This window comes from Pseudoliparis swirei, chromosome 16 (genome assembly GCF_029220125.1).
Source record: "Pseudoliparis swirei isolate HS2019 ecotype Mariana Trench chromosome 16, NWPU_hadal_v1, whole genome shotgun sequence".
In the NCBI taxonomy this organism is placed as follows: domain Eukaryota; kingdom Metazoa; phylum Chordata; class Actinopteri; order Perciformes; family Liparidae; genus Pseudoliparis; species Pseudoliparis swirei.
In genome coordinates this window covers 1,625,804-1,645,803 of record NC_079403.1, presented here as the reverse complement: position 1 = coordinate 1,645,803, position 20,000 = coordinate 1,625,804, and the positions used below count along the sequence as shown (strand labels likewise).

Genomic DNA, 20,000 nt, shown 5'->3' with positions numbered 1-20,000 from the left:
GAGTCCCCGTCCTCGCTGGCCCGGTCCGCCCCCGTGGGCTTCAGGTGGATCCGCTGGTGGCGGACGAGGCTGTGCTTCAGGGTGAAGGTCCGCTCACAGGTCTGGCACTTGTAGGGCCGCTCGCCTGCAAGACCAGGAGCAGGGATTAGAGAGAGACCAGGAGCAGGGATTAGAGGAGACCAGGAGCAGGGATTAGAGAGAGACCAGGAGCAGGGATTAGCGGAGACCAGCAGCAGGGATTAGAGAGAGACCAGGAGCAGGGATTAGAGACCAGGAGCAGGGATTAGAGAGAGACCAGGAGCAGGGATTAGAGAGAGACCAGGAGCAGGGATTAGAGAGAGACCAGGAGCAGGGATTAGAGGAGACCAGGAGCAGGGATTAGAGAGAGACCAGGAGCAGGGATTAGCGGAGACCAGGAGCAGGGATTAGAGGAGACCAGGAGCAGGGATTAGAGGAGACCAGGAGCAGGGATTAGAGGAGACCAGGAGCAGGGATTAGAGAGAGACCAGGAGCAGGGATTAGAGAGAGACCAGGAGCAGGGATTAGCGGAGACCAGCAGCAGGGATTAGAGAGAGACCAGGAGCAGGGATTAGAGACCAGGAGCAGGGATTAGAGAGAGACCAGGAGCAGGGATTAGAGAGAGACCAGGAGCAGGGATTAGAGAGAGACCAGGAGCAGGGATTAGCGGAGACCAGGAGCAGGGATTAGAGGAGACCAGGAGCAGGGATTAGAGGAGACCAGGAGCAGGGATTAGAGGAGACCAGGAGCAGGGATTAGAGAGAGACCAGGAGCAGGGATTAGAGGAGACCAGGAGCAGGGATTAGCGGAGACCAGGAGCAGGGATTAGAGGAGACCAGGAGCAGGGATTAGAGGAGACCAGGAGCAGGGATTAGAGAGAGACCAGGAGCAGGGATCAGAGAGAGACCAGGAGCAGGGATTAGCGGAGACCAGGAGCAGGGATTAGAGAGAGACCAGGAGCAGGGATTAGAGACCAGGAGCAGGGATTAGAGAGAGACCAGGAGCAGGGATTAGAGAGAGACCAGGAGCAGGGATTAGAGAGAGACCAGGAGCAGGGATTAGAGGAGACCAGGAGCAGGGATTAGAGAGAGACCAGGAGCAGGGATTAGAGGAGACCAGGAGCAGGGATTAGAGAGAGACCAGGAGCAGGGATTAGAGAGAGACCAGGAGCAGGGATTAGAGGAGACCAGGAGCAGGGATTAGAGAGAGACCAGGAGCAGGGATTAGAGAGAGACCAGGAGCAGGGATTAGAGAATAGTGTCTAATTAATAGTGAATAATGAATAATAAATAATGAATAGTGAATAATGAATAGTGAATAATGAAAAGTGAATAATGAACAGTGAATAATGAACAGTGAATAATGAATAGTGAATAATGAACAGTGAATAGTGAATAATGAACAGTGAATAATGAATAATGAATAGTGAATAATGAATAGTGAATAATGAACAGTGAATAATGAACAGTGAATAATGAACAGTGAATAATGAATAGTGAATAATGAACAGTGAATAATGAATAGTGAATAATGAACAGTGAATAGTGAATCATGAATAGTGAATAATGAATAGTGAATAATGAACAGTGAATAATGAACAGTGAATAATGAATAGTGAATAATGAATAGTGAATAATGAATAGTGAATAATGAACAGTGAATAATGAACAGTGAATAATGAATAGTGAATAATGAACAGTGAATAATGAACAGTGAATAATGAATAGTGAATAATGAACAGTGAATAGTGAATAATGAATAATGAACAGTGAATAATGAACAGTGAATAATGAATAGTGAATAATGAATAGTGAATAATGAACAGTGAATAATGAATAGTGAATAATGAACAGTGAATAATGAATAGTGAATAATGAACAGTGAATAATGAATAGTGAATAATGAATAGTGAATACCTGTGTGTGACCTCATGTGCCGGGTCAGGTCCTGCAGAGACCAGAATCTCTTCCCACAGACGTTACAGATCTTCTTCCTCTTGTCCAGACGCCCCTCTGACGCCTCTCCTCCCGCTAAACTCTTTGGTTCCGACGCCTCCTCCTCGTCGCTCTTCCCCTCCTTCTCCTTCTCTCCCTCCTCTTCCTCCTCCTCCTCAGACTCCCCGCTCTCCCCTTCCCTCACCCCGACAGCTTCGTCCACCTCCATCTCCTCCTCCTCCTCTTCTTCCTCCTTGAAGGGTTTGGCCTCATTGCTCTCAGCCGCCTCCTCTTCCTCCTCCTCCTTTGCGGGCGGCGCCTCCTCAGAGAGGTGCGCCCTCTCGTGGCGAGCGAGCGTGGTGGCGTAGCGGAAGCTCTTCCTGCACACTCGACACACGTGTTTGTACTCTGGCTTCAGCGCCGCTCCTCCTCCTCTCTCCTTCTCCTGGCTCTCTGACTCCCCTTGAGGAACAGAGGAGGTGGAGGAGCAGGAGGAGGAGCAGGAGGAGGAGCATGACACCAGCTGGGAGGGCTGCTCCTCCTGAGCGGAGCCCGAGGACGCGGAGAGCTTGAAGTCGATGAGCTTTTTACCAAAGTTCAGGTCCAGACTCTTGTTGCTGTGACAGTCGTCATCGTCTCCACTGTCCACCTGAGGAGGAGCAGAGGAGGAGTCATTACACCAAGAGGAGGAGGAGGAGCAGTCATTACACCAAGTGAAAAAAGAAGAAGAAGAAGAAGAAGAAGAAGAAGAAGAAGACCACCTTGCTGCTGGGTGGGGGCCGTCTCCCCGGTGCTGCTCTGCTCTCTGGAGCCCCCTGCTGGTCAGACTGCTCCGTGGCATCTGAATCCTGCTGGTCTGCACCGGGACTGCAGCCTGCGGCGCACACACCACCAGAGCTTTACATACGACACCGGCAAGTCACGCTTCACAATAATCACACACTTATTAATAGAATTATGTAAATGAACCCAAAATGTTTAAATAAAAATGTTTTTATGTGAAGTAATCTTCAGATTATTTTCTTGACAAACGGATTAAATGTCAAACGTGTGACAGACGGACCTCGGCTGTGTTTGTGGGCGGGGCTCGACTGAGCGGAGTCCGCCTCCTGTTGGTCCGAGGGGGCGGGGCTATCTGACGTGGGGGCGGAGCCTGAGTCGGTGGAGGTGTTGGCGCTGCTGAGGTCTTGAGCTTCTGGCGCCATCTGCTCCGTGTCTGACTGACTCTCTGTGGGGCGCAACGCAATCAAAATATATATATATATAAATATTTACATATGTGTACATACATTTATAAATATATTTTTAAATATATATATTTATATAAATGTATATATATATATATAAATATATATTTAGATAAATATACATTTATATAGAAAATATAAACATTTCGAAATATATTTGTAATATTATATAAATTTATATTTATTTAAATTTCTAAAATACTTACATATATGTATATTTATAAATATATAAATACATATATATATACACACACATAAAAATATTTACATATATATACATTTATAAATATCTTTTTTTATATTTATATGTATAAATATTTACATATATATATAAATATTTATTTAACGATATAAAATATTTACATAAATATATATATAGATATCAACTTTGTTAATAATGAACCTTCATGCTCAACTTTATGAAATTAATTAAACTAAGTGAATTAAGCACACAGAGTTTTAACATAAAGACTAATAACAGTAGTAATAACAGTAGTAGTAGTAATAACAGTAGTAGTAATATCAGTAGTAGTAATATCAGTAGTAATAACAGTAGTCGTAGTAGTAATAACAGTAGTACTAACAGTAGTACTAACAGCAGTAGTACTAACAGTAGTACTAACAGCAGTAGTACTAACAGTAGTACTAACAGTAGTACTAACAGTAGTAGTACTAACAATAGTACTAACAGTAGTACTAACAGCAGTAGTACTGACAGTAGTACTAACAGTAGTAGTACTAACAATAGTACTAACAGTAGTACTAACAGCAGTAGTACTAACAATAGTACTAACAGTAGTACTAACAGCAGTAGTACTGACAGTAGTACTAACAGCAGTAGTACTAACAGTAGTACTAACAGTAGTAGTACTAACAGTAGTACTAACAGCAGTAGTACTGACAGTAGTACTAACAGTAGTACTAACCGTTGCTGTCGCCCTCGTCCCCGTCCTTGCGGCCCGGCGCCCCGCTCCGCCGCAGCGTGCGGTGCGTCACGCCGTGTTTGCGCAGCAGGTGGCGCTCACAGTTAGATTTGGTGGAGAAGAAGGCGTCGCACTTAGGACACGGGAACGGCTTCTGGCCTGAGGACACACACACGTCAGGACGGGCAGGGGGGTGTAGATGTGTGTGTGTGTAGATGTGTGTGTGTCTCTGTGTGTGTACCTGTGTGTCAGCATGTGTCTCTCTCTCTCTGTGTGTGTACATGTGTGTGTACCTGTGTGTTAGCATGTGTCTCTCTCTGTGTGTGTGTACCTGTGTGTCAGCATGTGTCTCTCTCTCTGTGTGTGTAACTGTGTCAGCATGTGTCTCTGTGTGTGTAACTGTGTCAGCATGTGTCTCTGTGTATGTGTGTACCTGTGTGTCTCTGTGTGTGTGTACCTGTGTGTCAGCATGTGTCTGTGTGTGTGTACCTGTGTGTCTCTGTGTGTGTGTACCTGTGTGTCAGCATGTGTCTCTCTGTGTGTGTGTGTCTCTGTGTGTGTGTACCTGTGTGTCAGCATGTGTCTCTCTGTGTGTGTGTGTCTGTGTCTGTGTGTGTACCTGTGTGTCAGCATGTGTCTCTGTGTGTGTGTGTGTGTGTACCTGTGTGTCAGCATGTGTCTGTGTGTGTGTACCTGTGTGTCAGCATGTGTCTCTGTGTGTGTGTGTACCTGTGTGTCTCTGTGTGTGTGTACCTGTGTGTCAGCATGTGTCTCTCTGTGTGTGTGTACCTGTGTGTCTCTGTGTGTACCTGTGTGTCTCTGTGTGTGTGTACCTGTGTGTCAGCATGTGTCTCTGTGTGTGTGTACCTGTGTGTCTCTGTGTGTGTGTGTATCTGTGTGTCAGCATGTGTCTCTGTGTGTGTGTACCTGTGTGTCAGCATGTGTCTCTGTGTGTGTGTGTACCTGTGTGTCAGCATGTGTCTCTGTGTGTGTGTACCTGTGTGTCAGCATGTGTCTCTGTGTGTGTGTGTACCTGTGTGTCTCTGTGTGTGTGTACCTGTGTGTCTCTCTGTGTGTGTGTACCTGTGTGTCAGCATGTGTCTCTCTGTGTGTGTGTGTACCTGTGTGTCTCTGTGTGTGTGTACCTGTGTGTCAGCATGTGTCTCTGTGTGTGTGTACCTGTGTGTCAGCATGTGTCTCTGTGTGTGTACCTGTGTGTCTCTGTGTGTGTGTACCTGTGTGTCTCTCTCTGTGTGTGTACCTGTGTGCGTCAGCATGTGCCTCTCTCTCTGTGTGTGTGTACCTGTGTGTCTCTCTGTGTGTGTGTACCTGTGTGTCTCTGTGTGTGTGTACCTGTGTGTCAGCATGTGTCTCTGTGTGTGTGTACCTGTGTGTCTCTCTCTGTGTCTCTCTCTGTGTGTGTGTGTACCTGTGTGTCTCTCTGTGTGTGTACCTGTGTGTCTCTCTGTGTGTGTACCTGTGTGTGTCTGTGTGTCTCTGTGTGTGTGTACCTGTGTGTCAGCATGTGTCTCTGTGTGTGTGTACCTGTGTGTCTCTCTCTGTGTGTGTACCTGTGTGTCTCTCTCTGTGTGTGTACCTGTGTGTACCTGTGTCTCTGTGTGTGTGTACCTGTGTGTCTCTCTCTGTGTCTCTCTCTGTGTGTGTGTGTACATGTGTGTCTCTCTCTGTGTGTGTACCTGTGTGTCTCTCTGTGTGTGTACCTGTGTGTGTACCTGTGTGTCTCTCTGTGTGTGTACCTGTGTGTCTCTCTGTGTGTACCTGTGTGTCTCTCTGTGTGTGTACCTGTGTGTCTCTCTCTGTGTGTGTACCTGTGTGTGTACCTGTGTGTCTCTCTGTGTGTGTACCTGTGTGTCTCTCTCTGTGTGTGTACCTGTGTGTCTCTCTGTGTGTGTACCTGTGTGTGTACCTGTGTGTGTCTGTGTGTGTACCTGTGTGTGTACCTGTGTGTGTACCTGTGTGTGTGTACCTGTGTGTGTACCTGTGTGTGTACCTGTGTGTGTACCTGTGTGTGTGTACCTGTGTATCTGTGTGTACCTGTGTGTACCTGTGCGTACCTGTGCGTGTACCTGTGTGTGTACCTGTGTGTACATGTGTGTACCTGTGTGTGTGTGTGTACCTGTGTGTGTACCTGTGTCTCTCTCTGTGTGTGTGTACCTGTGTGTGTACCTGTGTGTCTCTCTGTGTGTGTACCTGTGTGTGTACCTGTGTGTCTCTCTGTGTGTGTACCTGTGTGTCTCTCTGTGTGTGTACCTGTGTGTCTCTCTCTGTGTGTGTACCTGTGTGTACCTGTGTGTGTGTACCTGTGTGTGTACCTGTCTGTCTACCTGTGTGTGTACCTGTGTGTACCTGTCTGCACCTCTCCTCTGTGTGTGTGTACCTGTGTGTGTACCTGTGTACCTGTGTGTGTCCTGTACCTGTGTATACCTGGGTGTGTGTACCTGTGTATACCTGTGTGTGTACCTGTGTGTGTGTACCTGTGTGTGTGTACCTGTGTGTACCTGTGTGTGTACCTGTGTGTGTGTACCTGTGTGTCTCTCTGTGTGTGTACCTGTGTGTGTACCTGTGTGTCTCTCTGTGTGTGTACCTGTGTGTGTACCTGTGTGTCTCTCTGTGTGTGTCTCTGTGTGTCTCTCTCTGTGTGTGTGTACCTGTGTGTCTCTCTGTGTGTGTACCTGTGTGTGTACCTGTGTGTCTCTCTGTGTGTGTACCTGTGTGTCTCTCTGTGTGTCTCTCTCTGTGTGTGTACCTGTGTGTGTCAGCATGTACCTCTCTCTCTGTGTGTGTACCTGTGTGTCTCTCTGTGTGTGTACCTGTGTGTGTACCTGTGTGCGTCAGCATGTGTCTCTGCAGGCTGCTGGCCCAGGGGAACACGCGGGGGCAGAAGGGGCAGGTCATCTTCTGCACCGAGTTGCTGTAGGCGTTCTTCTTGCCTTTGGACTGCGGCCCCACCTTCACCTCCTCTCTGGCTCCGCCCTCTTTCTCCTCGCCGCCGGCCGCTCGCTCTGCGTCTGACCGCGGGGAGAGAGGCGATGAGGACCTCGGCCCCTCCCCCGGGCCGCGTGCTGCGTGTCCCCCCCCTCACCTCTCTTGCCCCCCAGCTCTCCCGACTGCAGGTAGGTGGTGAAGCGGTTGGCGTCCGTGGTGGCGAGCATCTTCTCCACGCTGGAGAACTCGCCGCTGGACTCCAGGTCCACGCCGCCGGCGCCGCTCGCCACGGCCTTCTGCTTCGCTGCCAGGACGGCGTGCTTCTTCCTGGACCGCTTCCTGTTGGACAGACGACAACATTTCAGTTCCCTCTGGCGCCCCCGGTGGCCAGTTGCCGCGCTGCAGCAAAGACGGATTTGATAGTTTATTGTTTTAATCTTCACTCTTTTGTTCAACCCCTGATCCTATATACATGTATTTATTATTTAGTTCTTTAAATTATTTTTGATCAGTGGAATATTTATTTATTTATTATTGTTGTATTAAAGTTTTAAAACACGATTAATAAATACATTTTAAAATAATCTTTATACAAACAAAAATAATCCATTTGAAATCTATTCAAAACATGAAACTTATTTTGTATATTTATTAATTATTATAGATTATAAATATATATATTTTATTGACTGATAATAATAATAATAATAAAAATGTTTGATACATTTTCAAATTCATCAAGAAGCTAAAGACACCTGTCTATATATATATATATAAAATACATATAAATAAATAAATATATAAATAAACATATATAAATAAATATATGTATATATATAGATAATTGTATAGATAAATGAACATTATATATCAATAAATAAATATAAATGAATATCTTTAAATAATTATATAAATAACTAAATAAAAAAAGTATATATATATAAATATATATAGAGAGATTCTGTGACTCACTTGTGGATGGAGCTCACAGGCCTGGAGGAGGAGCTCACAGGCCTGGAGGAGGATCCCTCAGGCGGCTCCTCGCGCTTCGGTTCTAGAGCCGCGGCGGCGGAGTCGGCCGAGGAGGAAGCGACCGCCGGCGAGGGTTTAACCTCCGGCGGCGTGGGTTTGACCTCCAGAAGGGGTCTGACCTCTAGAAGCGGTTTGACCTCCAGAGGGGGTCTGACCTCTAGAAGCGGTTTGACCTCCAGAGGGGGTCTGACCTCTAGAAGCGGTTTGACCTCCAGAGGGGGTCTGACCTCTAGAAGCGGTTTGACCTCCAGAGGGGGTCTGACCTCCAGAGGGGGTTTGACCTCCAGAGGGGGTCTGACCTCTAGAAGCGGTTTGACCTCCAGAGGGGGTTTGACCTCCAGAGGGGGTCTGACCTCTAGAAGCGGTTTGACCTCCCTCTTCAGCAGGTCCGATGCTGCGGAGACGGAGTTGATGATCTGAGCGATGGAGGCCAGAGGGGGGAGCTCCTTGAGGAGGGAGGAGGAGGAGGAGGAGGAGCAGGCCGGCTTGGGGAGCAGCGGCTTGAGGCGCTGGACCCGCATGGGGAGGGGGAGGGCCACCGGGGGAGGGGTGGAGCCCGGGGGGAGCTGGTAGCAGCCCAGCTGGGGGTGGGGGTGCAGGGGGGGCAGGGCGCTCGCCGCCGGCTCCTCCTTGACCTTCGGCCTCCGGCCGGCGACCGACAGATCGATGGGCTGGTCCACGCCGGGGCCGTCGCAGGCCGGAGACACGCTCTCCAGCTTCACCCCCGGGGAGCCCGCCCGGCTGCCGGCGCCGCTGCTGCCGGCGCCGCCGACGCTGCCGGCGCTCCCGGTGCGCCGCCCCTTGGCGGAGAAGTCCAGCGGCTGGTCGTAGACGGCGTTGGCGAACTCCTCCAGCTTCACGGGGCGCAGCGGGCCGCCCCCGTTGGCCGGCAGCAGCGTGGCGATGTGCTCCTCGATCTGGCGCTCCTGCACCTCGGGGTGCTGCTTCAGCAGGTGGTGGATGCAGTTGCGTTTGGCCAGGAAGGCGGCGCCGCAGCGCCGGCACTCGAAGGGCTTCCTCTGGCAGCCGTTGTGCGTGCGCAGGTGGATCTGCAGCGCGCGGTACGTCTTCAGGTCCTCGCCGCAGAAGCGGCACGTGGTCTCGGCGCCGGCCTCCGCGTCCTGGGCGCCGGCGGTGATGGCGGCGGCGGCGAGGTGCGCCGTGGAGGTGACGTACTTGATGTTCCTCTCGATCTCCTTCCGGGAGTTCTTGGCGTGCTTCTTCCGCAGGTGGCGCTCGCAGTTGGCCTTCACGGTGAACGGGTAGTGGCACACGCGGCACACGTAGGGCCGCTCGCCGCTGTGCGTCCGCAGGTGGCGGATCAGCGTGGCTTTGTCCGGCGCCACGTAGTCGCAGATGTTGCACTGGTGCGGCAGGATGCCGAGGTGGAAGCGCATGTGGGCCTGCAGCACGCCGGAGAACGGGAACACCTGGTCGCAGAACCGGCAGGGGAACGACCCCGGGGCGGCGCTCCCGCCTTTGGCGCCCGGCTTACTCCCGCCGAGCTCCTCGTGCGCCGCCACCGGCGAATCGGACTGAGGCGTGTGGGCGTCGCCCGGTGACTCGCCGTCCAGCTGCCCTCCGTTCCCGGCTGAGGAGGAGGACGAAGAGGAGGAGGAGGAGGAGGAGGAGGGCGTCTTGAAGGGCGTGGGGGGGGGCGGCGGCAGGCTGGGGCTGATGCAGCCCAGCGAGGCCTGCTGGGAACTCTGGAGGGGGGGCGGAGTTAGGGCCGTGAGGCTGGAACGAGGCATGCTGGGAGGTTTGGGTTTCAGCGGAGGCATCGCCTTCTGACCCTGGACCGGACCTGGAGGAGGAGGAGGAGTTTTAGAAAACCCATCGCTTGGCCGACCGTTTGATTGAAGCTGCGGGCGACACCCACCTTGCCCGGCGGTGAACCCCGGCGCCTTGGCGAGCGGCGGCAGGAGGCTCAGGCCCATCTGATTGGGCGCCGCGCTCGCCACCTTGAGGATCTGCTGGATGTCGGCGAGCTCCGCGACCCCGGCGCCGCCCGCCACCCCGGGTTTGACCCCCGAGGAGGCGGCGCTGGCGGTGGCGGCGGCGCCCTCCGAGTGCAGCAGGAAGCCGGCCTGGAAGGGCTGCAGGGACAGCAGGCTCATGGCGTCCCTCTGGGAGAGGCCCTGCAGGGCGGAGGCGGAGCCAGAGGCCGCCAGCCCGCCCAGACCCAGACCCAGACCCAGACCCAGACCCAGACCCCCGGACAGGTAAGCCGAGGCCGGCTCCTGGGGCAGGCTGGAGGCCGGCGGCTCCACGTGGATCACCTTGATGCTGTCCAGGTGGGCCTGGTGGATCTCATCGTCCGAGGGGCCCCACTTCACCTGAGGAGCAGGTCGAACATGAGTTATTCAATAATACAAGAACATTTATAATAAATTTTGAATCTAAAAATAAAAAAATAAAATGTATAAAATAAAATAAAGATTGAATGCATTAATAAACATAAATGTAAAAAATCAATATTGAAACAAATGTAAAATTCAATTAACGAGTTACAAATATATATATATAAATAAATAAAAATAAAAAATAAAAAATAAATGAGCTACCTTCGAGATGTGCCGCAGACCCAGAGCCTCCAGGAAGCCGTCCTGCTCCGGAGACCCAGCTTCTTTCTCAACATCCGGATGGTCGTTCTCTGCTCCTCCATCCTCCTCTTCTTCCTCCTCCTCCTCCTCCTCCTCCTCCTCCTCCTCCTCTTCCTCCTCCATCTCCATCTCCATCTCCATCTCCATCTCCTCCAAGTCCTCCATCTCCTCCATCTCCTCCATCAGGCCCGGCGCCGGGTGGGAGGTGCTCTTGTGGAGCTCCAGCGCCGAGCGCAGAGGGAACGCCCGGTCGCAGCTCAGGCACACGAACCGGTGGAACTTACTCACACAGCGGCGCAGGTTCGTCTCACACCACACCTGGGGGGGGGGGGGGGGGGGAGGGGGGGGGAGAGAGGGAGAGGAGAGGGTTAGAGAGAGAGAGAGGGGGTCAGGGAGAGAGAGAGAGAGGGAGTCAGAGAGGGAGAGAGAGGGTCAGAGAGGGAGGGAGAGAGGGGGTCAGGGAGAGAGAGAGAGAGAGGGTTAGAGAGGGAGAGAGGGGGAGAGAGGGAGAGGAGAGGGGTTCAGAGAGGGGGGGAGAGAGAGAGGGTCAGGGAGAGAGAGAGGGAGAGAGAGAGAGAGAGAGAGAGAGGGAGAGAGGGAGTGAGAGAGAGGGAGAGGAGGAGAGAGAGGGAGAGAGAGAGAGGGGAGGGAGGGAGGGAGAGAGGGGGTCAGGGAGAGAGAGAGAGAGGGAGAGAGGGTGTCAGGGAGGGAGAGAGAGGGTCAGGGAGAGAGAGAGGGAGTCAGGGAGGGAGAGAGGGAGAGGAGAGAGAGGGGTCAGGGAGAGAGAGAGAGAGGGAGAGAGAGGGAGAGAGAGGAGAGAGAGAGGGGTTCAGAGAGGGGTCAGAGGGAGAGAGAGGGTCAGGGAGAGAGAGAGGGAGAGAGAGAGAGAGGGAGAGAGGGTGTCAGGGAGGGAGAGAGAGGGAGTCAGAGAGGGTCAGAGGGAGAGAGAGAGGGGGTCAGGGAGAGAGGGGGGGAGAGGGAGGGGGTCAGGGAGAGAGAGAGAGGGGGTCAGGGAGGGAGAGGGGGTCAGGGAGGGAGAGAGAGGGTCAGGGAGAGAGAGAGGGAGAGAGAGAGAGAGGGAGAGGGAGGAGAGAGAGAGAGGAGAGGAGAGAGAGAGAGAGAGAGGGGGGAGAGGAGAGAGGGTCAGGGAGGGAGAGAGAGAGGGAGAGAGGGTGTCAGGGAGAGAGAGAGAGTCAGAGAGGGTCAGAGGGAGAGAGAGAGGGGGTCAGGGAGAGAGATGGGGGAGAGAGGGGGGGGGAGAGGGAGGGACAGAGGGAGAGAGAGAGAGAGAGAGAGAGAGGGAGAGAGGGAGAGAGAGAGGGAGAGAGAGAGAGAGAGAGAGGGTCAGGGAGAGAGAGAGGAGAGAGAGAGAGAGAGAGGGTCAGGAGAGAGAGAGAGGAGAGAGAGAGAGAGAGAGAGGGAGAGGGTCAGGGAGGAGAGAGAGAGAGGGTTCAGAGAGGGGTCAGGAGGGAGAGAGAGAGGGAGAGAGAGGTCAGGAGAGAGAGAGAGAGGAGAGAGAGAGGTCAGGAGAGAGAGGAGGGAGAGAGAGAGGGAGAGAGGGTCAGGAGAGAGAGAGAGGAGAGGAGAGAGGAGAGAGGAGGGAGGGAGAGAGAGGAGAGAGAGGGGTCAGGGAGGAGAGAGAGAGGTCAGGAGAGAGAGAGAGAGGGAGAGGGGTTCAGAGAGGGGGGAGAGAGGGGGGAGAGAGAGAGAGGGGGTCAGGGAGGGAGAGAGAGGGTCAGGGAGAGAGAGAGAGAGGGAGAGAGGGGGTCAGGGAGAGAGAGAGAGGGGGTCAGGGAGGGAGAGAGAGAGAGAGGGAGAGAGAGGGTCAGGGAGAGAGAGAGAGGGAGGGAGAGAGAGGGAGTCAGAGAGGGAGGGAGAGGTACCTGGGCGATGTGGGCGAACTTCTTGCAGGAGAAGTCGATGAAGGCGAGGTCGTTGAAGCCCGTGGGGATGGAGGGGTTGCTCTGGATGAAGGGCCGCCCCCGGGGGTCCTGGGGGAGGAGCTTGTGGACGGCGGCGTTGTGGCGCAGCAGGCCCCGGTGAGTCCGGAAGGACAGGCAGCAGAGGTCACACCTGAGGTCACACAGGTAGAGCTTCACCACAGGAAGAGGCCTGTGTTTCCTCACTTCCTCTCCTTGCTCCTTTCCTTTCTGTGTTTCATCTCCTTTCCTTTCATCTTCTTGCCTCCTCTCCTGTTTGCTTCTCATTTACTTCCCGTTCCCTCCTCTCCTTCTTTATTCTCGTTGACTCGTTTCCTCCCACCTTCCGTTTCTTTCCCATCCTCTCCTTCTCTCCTCGTCTCCTTTCCCTTCACATCTTCTCTCCTCTCTATTTCATCTCTTGCCTCCTTTCCTCTCCTCCTCTCCTCCTTTCTCCTCTGTGAGGGTTTAGACCGTTTAAACTAACGAGGGTCCTCACACGTATCGGTGTGTGTGTCGTGTGTGTGTGTCGTGTGTGTGTCGTGTGTGTGTGTGTCTTTAATTCTCTCCCTCCACTTCCTGGTTTGAATAGTGTTTGACCAATCAGAGACGAGCCTGAACGCCTGTGAACTGTCACAAAGGTTCCTCAGAAGGTTCCTTCAGCCTTAAAGGAGACGACTCTCCTCCTCCCTCCTTCCCTAGACCCTCAGATCCTCTTACAGACTGATTAGAGGCTTTACAGCTAAACGTTGTCTCCTCTCCTCTTTCTTTCATTGTTCTCCTCCTTTCAAACGCTTATGTCCTCCCTCCCTCCATCCCTCCCTCTCCCTTCATCCCTCTCTCCCTCCATCCCTCCCTCCATCCCTCCCTCTCTCCCTCCATCCCTCCCTCTCCCTTCATCCCTCCCTCCATCCCTCCCTCTCTCCCTTCATCCCTCCCTTCATCCCTCCCTCCCTCTCTCCCTCCATCCATCCCTCCCTCTCTCCCTTCATCCCTCCCTCCATCCCTCCCTCCCTCCCTCCATCCCTCCCTCCATCCCTCCCTCCCTCCCTCTCCCTTCATCCCTCCCTCCCTCTCTCCCTCTCTCTCTCCCTCCATCCCTCTGTGTGTACCTCAGGGCCGTGTCGGGGTGTGTGTCCCTCTGTGTGTACCTCAGGGCCGTGTCGGGGTGTGTGTCCATGTGTGTGTCCCTCTGTGTGTACCTCAGGGCCGTGTCGGGGTGTGTGTCCATGTGTGTGTCCCTCTGTGTGTACCTCAGGGCCGTGTCGGGGTGTGTGTCCATGTGTGTGTCCCTCTGTGTGTACCTCAGGGCAGGGCGTGGGGGTGTGTGTCCATGTGTGTGTCCCTCTGTGTAAAATCTCCCAGGTGTGTGTGGGTGTGTGTCCTCTGTGTGTACCTCAGGGCCGTGTCGGGTGTGTGTCCATGTGTGTCCCTCTGTGTGTACCTCAGGGCCGTGTCGGGTGTGTGTCCATGTGTGTCCCTCTGTGTACCTCAGGGCCGTGTCGGTGTGTGTCCATGTGTGTGTCCCTCTGTGTGTACCTCAGGGCCGTGTCGGGGTGTGTGTCCATGTGTGTGTCCCTCTGTGTGTACCTCAGGGCCGTGTCGGGGTGTGTGTCCATGTGTGTGTCCCTCTGTGTGTACCTCAGGGCCGTGTCGGGGTGTGTGTCCATGTGTGTGTCCCTCTGTGTGTACCTCAGGGCCGTGTCGGGGTGTGTGTCCATGTGTGTGTCCAGCTCCAGTCTGGAGCTGCAGGTCTTGAAGCAGATGGGACACGGCAGCAGCTCCTCTTCACCTCCTCGGACCGCCGCCGCCGACTCCTGCACCGTCGCCTCCTCCAGCACCTCCACACACACACACACACACACACGTTAGCCTCCTGCTGGTCGGGGTTGGGACTGCACCTCCTCGGCGTGCCTCTACCTTCTTGCTGGGAGGCTCCTCCCCCGCCTCCTCCTCCGGACTCTGCCTCCTCTTGACGGACGGCCGGCGGCGCTTGTTGGGGGAGGGGGGGCTGACGGGGAGCAGCCCGCTGGCCGGGTCCTTCTCGTGGATCTTCATGTGTCTGAGGGGTCAGAGGTCAAAGGTCACCAGAGGTCAAAGGCCCTTTAGACATTTAAATACCATTCATACTTTATGAAATATTACATTTATGCCTATTTACACACACACACAGACACATACAGACACACACATACATACACATGTACACACACACAGACACACACACAGACACACACAAAGTGTTCAAAGTGATTTTCTCATTGGAAAAGAGCAACAGACATTGAAGGAGGAAACAAGGAGATGAGAAGAGAGGAAAGGAGGCAAGACATAAAGTTGAGAAGTGAAGATGAGGAAGTAAAGGAGATGAGGAGAGAGGACAAAGGGAACAAATGGAGGGAGGAATGAATAAAGGAGATTAAAAAAGGAGAGGAGAGAAAAGAAAGTGAAAGGAAGCAGGAGACAAGGAGACAAAACGAAAGGAGAGAAGTGATTATACACAAAATGGAAAGTAAACAAGGAGGGAAGGGAGGATGTGAGGAAACAGGAAGAGAAGAAATAACACGGAGGAAAGAAGCAGAAGGAGAGGAAAGCTGAGAGGAGAGGACACAAGGAAAGGAAAGGAGGAGAGAGGACAGATATAGGAGGTGAGGGAGCAGCAGAGGTGGGATTGATGTTATCATCTATTATTAGGACCCAACAGGCAGCAGGCTGGACGCCCATAAGAGGTCCTGACAGTCAGCAGATCTCAGACCAGCTGACAGGAAGCTGGTCATCAAGCAATCAGGACGGAGCAGGAAGAAGAAGAAGAAGAAGAAGAGGAGGAGGAGGAAGAAGAAGAGGAGGAGGAAGAGGAGGAAGAAGAAGAAGAAGAGGAGGAGGAGGAGCAGGAGGAGGAGGAGGAGGGACAACGAGAGACAAACTGGACTATGACCCCCTGAACTGACCAATCAGAGAGCAGGAAACACGCCGAGTCAACAGACACTCAAACCTGCTGTGTGTGTGTGTGTGTGATATGTTGAGTTGAGCAGCTGTTGGTGACACACATACACACACACACACACACACACACACACTTCAAACCAATCAGAAGTGAGCGTGCTTGAGGAATAATACTTTATTTAAATGTTACTCCTCTTACAGCCTGCAGGTAGCTCAGGAGTATTTGTACAAGCAGCTGCAGTATTGTTACTACCAGTAGTACTAGCAATAGCAGTAGTAACAGTAGTAGTAAAAGTACTAGTATTAGCAGTAGTACTAGCAGTAGTACTAGCAGTAGTACTAGCAGAAGTACTAGCAGTACAGCAGCAGCAGCTAGCAGCAGCAGAGTACCAGCAGCAGTAAGCAGCAGCACCAGCAGTACAGCACCAGCAGCACCAGCAGCAGCAGCAGTACCAGCAGCAGTACAGCAGCAGCTAGCAGTAGCACCAGCAGCAGTGCAGTGCAGCAGCAGCAGCAGCAGCCAGCAGCAGCACCAGCAGCAGTGCCAGCAGCAGCAGCAGCAGCAGCAGCAGCAGCAGCAGTTACAGCAGCAGTGGTGCTGGCAGTGGTAGCAGCAGGTGCAGCAGCAGTAGCACCAGGCAGTGGTGCCAGCAGCAGCAGCAGTGGTAGCAGCACAGCAGCAGCACCAGCAGCAGCAGTGCTGGCAGTGGTGCTAGCGCAGTGCCAGCAGCAGCACCAGCAGCACCAGCAGTAGGTACTGGCAGTGGCACAGCAGCAGGTGCAGCAGCAGCACCAGCAGCAGCAGCAGCAGCAGCACCAGCACCAGCACCAGCAGCAGCAGCAGTACCAGCACCAGCACCAGTACCAGCACCAGCAGCAGCACCAGCAGCAGTACCAGCAGCAGCACCAGCAGCAGCAGCAGTACCAGCAGCAGCACCAGCACCAGCAGTGGTACCAGCAGCACCAGCAGCAGCAGCAGCAAGTACCAGCAGCAGTAGCACCAGCAGCAGTACCAGCAGCAGCACCAGTAGTACTAGCAGTAGTATTAGCAGTAGTACTAGCAGTACCACAGGACCAGCGTGTCCCTGTCGGCCTGCCTGCAGTACCGCCCACCACCACCGTGGCGCTGTTGAGCCGCAGCCCTCTCTTCCATGCCTGCTCTGATCAAGCGGCCTCAGGCAGCCAATGGCGGCTCGGCACAGCGCCGCCAGCCCATAATAGGCTGCTGGGATGCCTCGCCATGGCAACCCGGCCGCCGGCCGCTCATGTGATGCTCTCTCGTCTCGGGAGTGACAACAAGAGTTAGAGTGAGAACAGCTCCATGTTGTCAGAGTTAACCTGGAGCACGACGCTAGAACATCATTACAGATTAATCTATTAATTGGAATTTAGTATTTGACTTATAATTAGAGAAAGAATCACATCATTTAATCTTATATTTTAGGAAATTAACCCCTGATTGCCTTATGTTAAAATAGTTAATGTTGTATTTGTGCATTTATATTCACGGTTTCATCTCATTACGACTGATCGTCTGGTGAAAACTGAACTAACAGTTATCTGCAACTATTTTATATTTTTATAAACACTTTCTTTCACTTTCATTTATTTTCACATTTAGAATTATTGTTTTTTATTATTTGTTTAGATATATTGTTTTTTTTATCTTTGAAAATGACAATAAAACCATTAAAAAACAAAAAGATAAATGTTGTACACTTAGAATTATATTTTCCTTTTTGTTTGGTTTCTTTTTTTAAATCAAATTTCTTTTTTTAACTTTCCTCTCAACTTTTCTTTAAACTTTTGTATACTTTCCTCTAAACTTTTTTTAATTACTTTTCTCTAAACTTTTTTAAAAACATTTTAAAACTTTCTCTAAACTTTAAAAAACAAACTTTTGTTTAAACTTTCTCTAAACTTAAAAAAAGAAGCGTTCTTTAAACTTAAAAAAAAACTTTCCTCTAAACTTTAAAAAAAAAAGTTCCTCTAAACTTTTCTGTAAACTTTTTACAACTTTCCTCTAAACTTTTCTTTAACCTTTTCCTCAATTGGCAACAAAAACATTTTGGATTTTGCCAAAACCAGAATGAGTTTCCATCCCTCTTCTCCTTCTTTAATTTGGCTCCTCCCCCCTCTCTCTCACCCTCCTCTCTCTCTACTCCTCATTCCTCTCTCTCTCTCTCTCTCTCTCTCTCTCTCTCCTCTCCTCTCCTCTCCTCTCTTCCTCTCTCTCCCTCTCTCTCCCTCCCTCCCTCTCCCTCCCTCTCCCTCCCTCCTCATTCCTCTCCTCTCCTCTCTCCCTCCCATCTCTCTCTAAATTATGAAATGACATTAAGTGTTGTTTTACTGAACAAGGAGCAAAACAAACAGAGGGAACAATATTTTCTGTCCGTGAGCCTCCATCATTCCTCTGAGGCCACACGGCCTCATTGTCAACAACAACAACACGTCTTTCTGTCCCAAGCAGAGCGTTATGACACTCAACACGAAGAATAAATGTTTTTAAAAGGAATAAAATAAAAGATGAACGCTGCAAAAATAAAAAGTTCTGAGAGAATTGTGTATTCAAAATCAAATACACACACACACAGACACACACAGACACAAAACCGTTTAGGCTGGACTTTACTGATAAACGACTGGGCGTTGTTCTCTGTGTATGTGTGTGTGTGTGTGTGTGGTAAGTGGGGCTGTGTGGGGTGATGGGGATGAATGGTTTAAAGTCATCATCCCACTTCCTGTGTAAACTCCCACTACACACACACACACACACACACACACTCAGGACCAGTTGGTGCTCCCATCATGGTTGACGTTGAAGTGACCGGGTTAAACGCTAACTTCCTTTCCCCCGAGGTCACGTGTGTGTGTGTGTACCGGTGCATGTTGCCGTTGGTGGTGAAGGTCTGTCCACAGACGTTGCACTTGTAGGGTCTCTCCCCGCTGTGCACCAGCATGTGTCGGTCCAGCGACGAGGCCGAGCTCAGACATTTACCACAGATGCTGCAGGAGTGGTCCGTCGCTCCGGCGTCAGCATTGTGCTGCAGAGGAGAGAACGTCAACACTGAGTACTACGAGTACTAGTACTCGTGCTGCGAATACGAGTACTACAAGTACCGCTGCTGCTACTACTAACAGCTAACATTAACAACTAAACAACAGGACTAACAGCTAATGTTACCAGCTAAATAACAAAGCTAACAGCTAAACAACAGAGCTAACAGCTAAATAACAGAGCTAACAGCTAAATAACAGAGCTAACAGCGAAATAGAAAAGCTAACAGCTAAATAACAGAGCTAACAGCTTAATAGCAGAGCTAACAGCTAAACAGAAAAGCTAACAGCTAAATAACAGAGCTAACAGCTTAATAGCAGAGCTAACAGCTTAATAGCAGAGCTAACAGCTAAACAGAAAAGCTAACAGCTAAATAACAGAGCTAACAGCTTAATAACAGAGCTAACAGCTTAATAACAGAGCTAACAGCTAAATAACAGAGCTAACAGCTAAATAACAGAGAACAGCTAAATAACAGAGCTAACAGCTTAATAGCAGAGCTAACAGCTAAATAACAGAGAACAGCTAAATAACAGAGCTAACAGCTAAATAACAGAGAACAGCTAAATAACAGAGCTAACAGCTAAATAACAGAGCTAACAGCTAAATAACAGAGAACAGCTAAATAACAGAGCTAACAGCTAAATAACAGAGAACAGCTAAATAACAGAGCTAACAGCTAAATAACAGAGCTAACAGCTAAATAGCAGAGCTAACAGCTAAATAACAGAGCTAACAGCTAAATAACAGAGCTAACAGCTAAATAGCAGAGCTAACAGCTAAATAACAGAGCTAACAGCTAAATAACAGAGCTAACAGCTTAATAACAGAGCTAACAGCTTAATAACAGAGCTAACAGCTAAACAGAAAAGCTAACAGCTAAATAACAGAGCTAACAGCTTAATAACAGAGCTAACAGCTAAATAACAGAGCTAACAGCTTAATAACAGAGCTAACAGCTAAATAACAGAGCTAACAGCTAAATAACAGAGCTAACAGCTAAATAACAGCTCAGAGTTAATGTTAGCAGCTAAATAATAGAACCAACAGCTCACAAATTAAACTGTTAGCTTAATGTCGTATGTACAGTCTAATGTGCTGTAAACTGAGAGGATGCAGCGCGACTAGAAGTAGAAGTAGTGACACAAGTCCACGAAGCAGCAGCTCGAATAGCTGGAGTTTCAGAAGCATTTGTAATGTTTATTTAATTTGTAAACGTCTGTTTCATTTTCATGGCTGATTGAGTGGAGTAGTATCAATACCGATATAACTCTTAACATCTCATAGTATCAATACCGATATAACTCTTAACATCTCATAGTATCAATACCGATATAACTCTTAACATCTCGTGGTATCAATACCGATATAACTCTTAAC

At 50.7% G+C, this 20,000-nt stretch overlaps 1 protein-coding gene across 7 annotated transcripts in view; it reads right to left on the bottom strand.

Moving 5' to 3' along the window:
* rreb1a (ras responsive element binding protein 1a) overlaps positions 1 to 20,000 on the bottom strand; it is a 55,599-nt gene that overhangs the window by 1,135 nt on the left and 34,464 nt on the right. For 5 of the 7 annotated variants that reach the window (XM_056434760.1, XM_056434759.1, XM_056434761.1 and 2 more), the window contains 14 exons: positions 18,443 to 18,606; positions 14,543 to 14,684; positions 14,315 to 14,463; positions 12,587 to 12,776; positions 10,665 to 11,021; positions 9,980 to 10,436; positions 8,041 to 9,904; positions 7,226 to 7,407; positions 6,966 to 7,151; positions 4,126 to 4,281; positions 3,016 to 3,180; positions 2,714 to 2,826; positions 1,935 to 2,601; positions 1 to 124 (listed from right to left, as the gene is read on the bottom strand). The exon at positions 1 to 124 is cut by the window's left edge and continues 1,135 nt beyond it. In XM_056434760.1, the coding sequence (XP_056290735.1) occupies positions 1 to 124; positions 1,935 to 2,601; positions 2,714 to 2,826; positions 3,016 to 3,180; positions 4,126 to 4,281; positions 6,966 to 7,151; positions 7,226 to 7,407; positions 8,041 to 9,904; positions 9,980 to 10,436; positions 10,665 to 11,021; positions 12,587 to 12,776; positions 14,315 to 14,463; positions 14,543 to 14,684; positions 18,443 to 18,606 (4,916 nt within the window). The remainder of the gene's footprint in view (positions 125 to 1,934; positions 2,602 to 2,713; positions 2,827 to 3,015; positions 3,181 to 4,125; positions 4,282 to 6,965; positions 7,152 to 7,225; positions 7,408 to 8,040; positions 9,905 to 9,979; positions 10,437 to 10,664; positions 11,022 to 12,586; positions 12,777 to 14,314; positions 14,464 to 14,542; positions 14,685 to 18,442; positions 18,607 to 20,000) is intronic. The other 2 variants (XM_056434764.1, XM_056434765.1) reach the window with 2 other exon arrangements.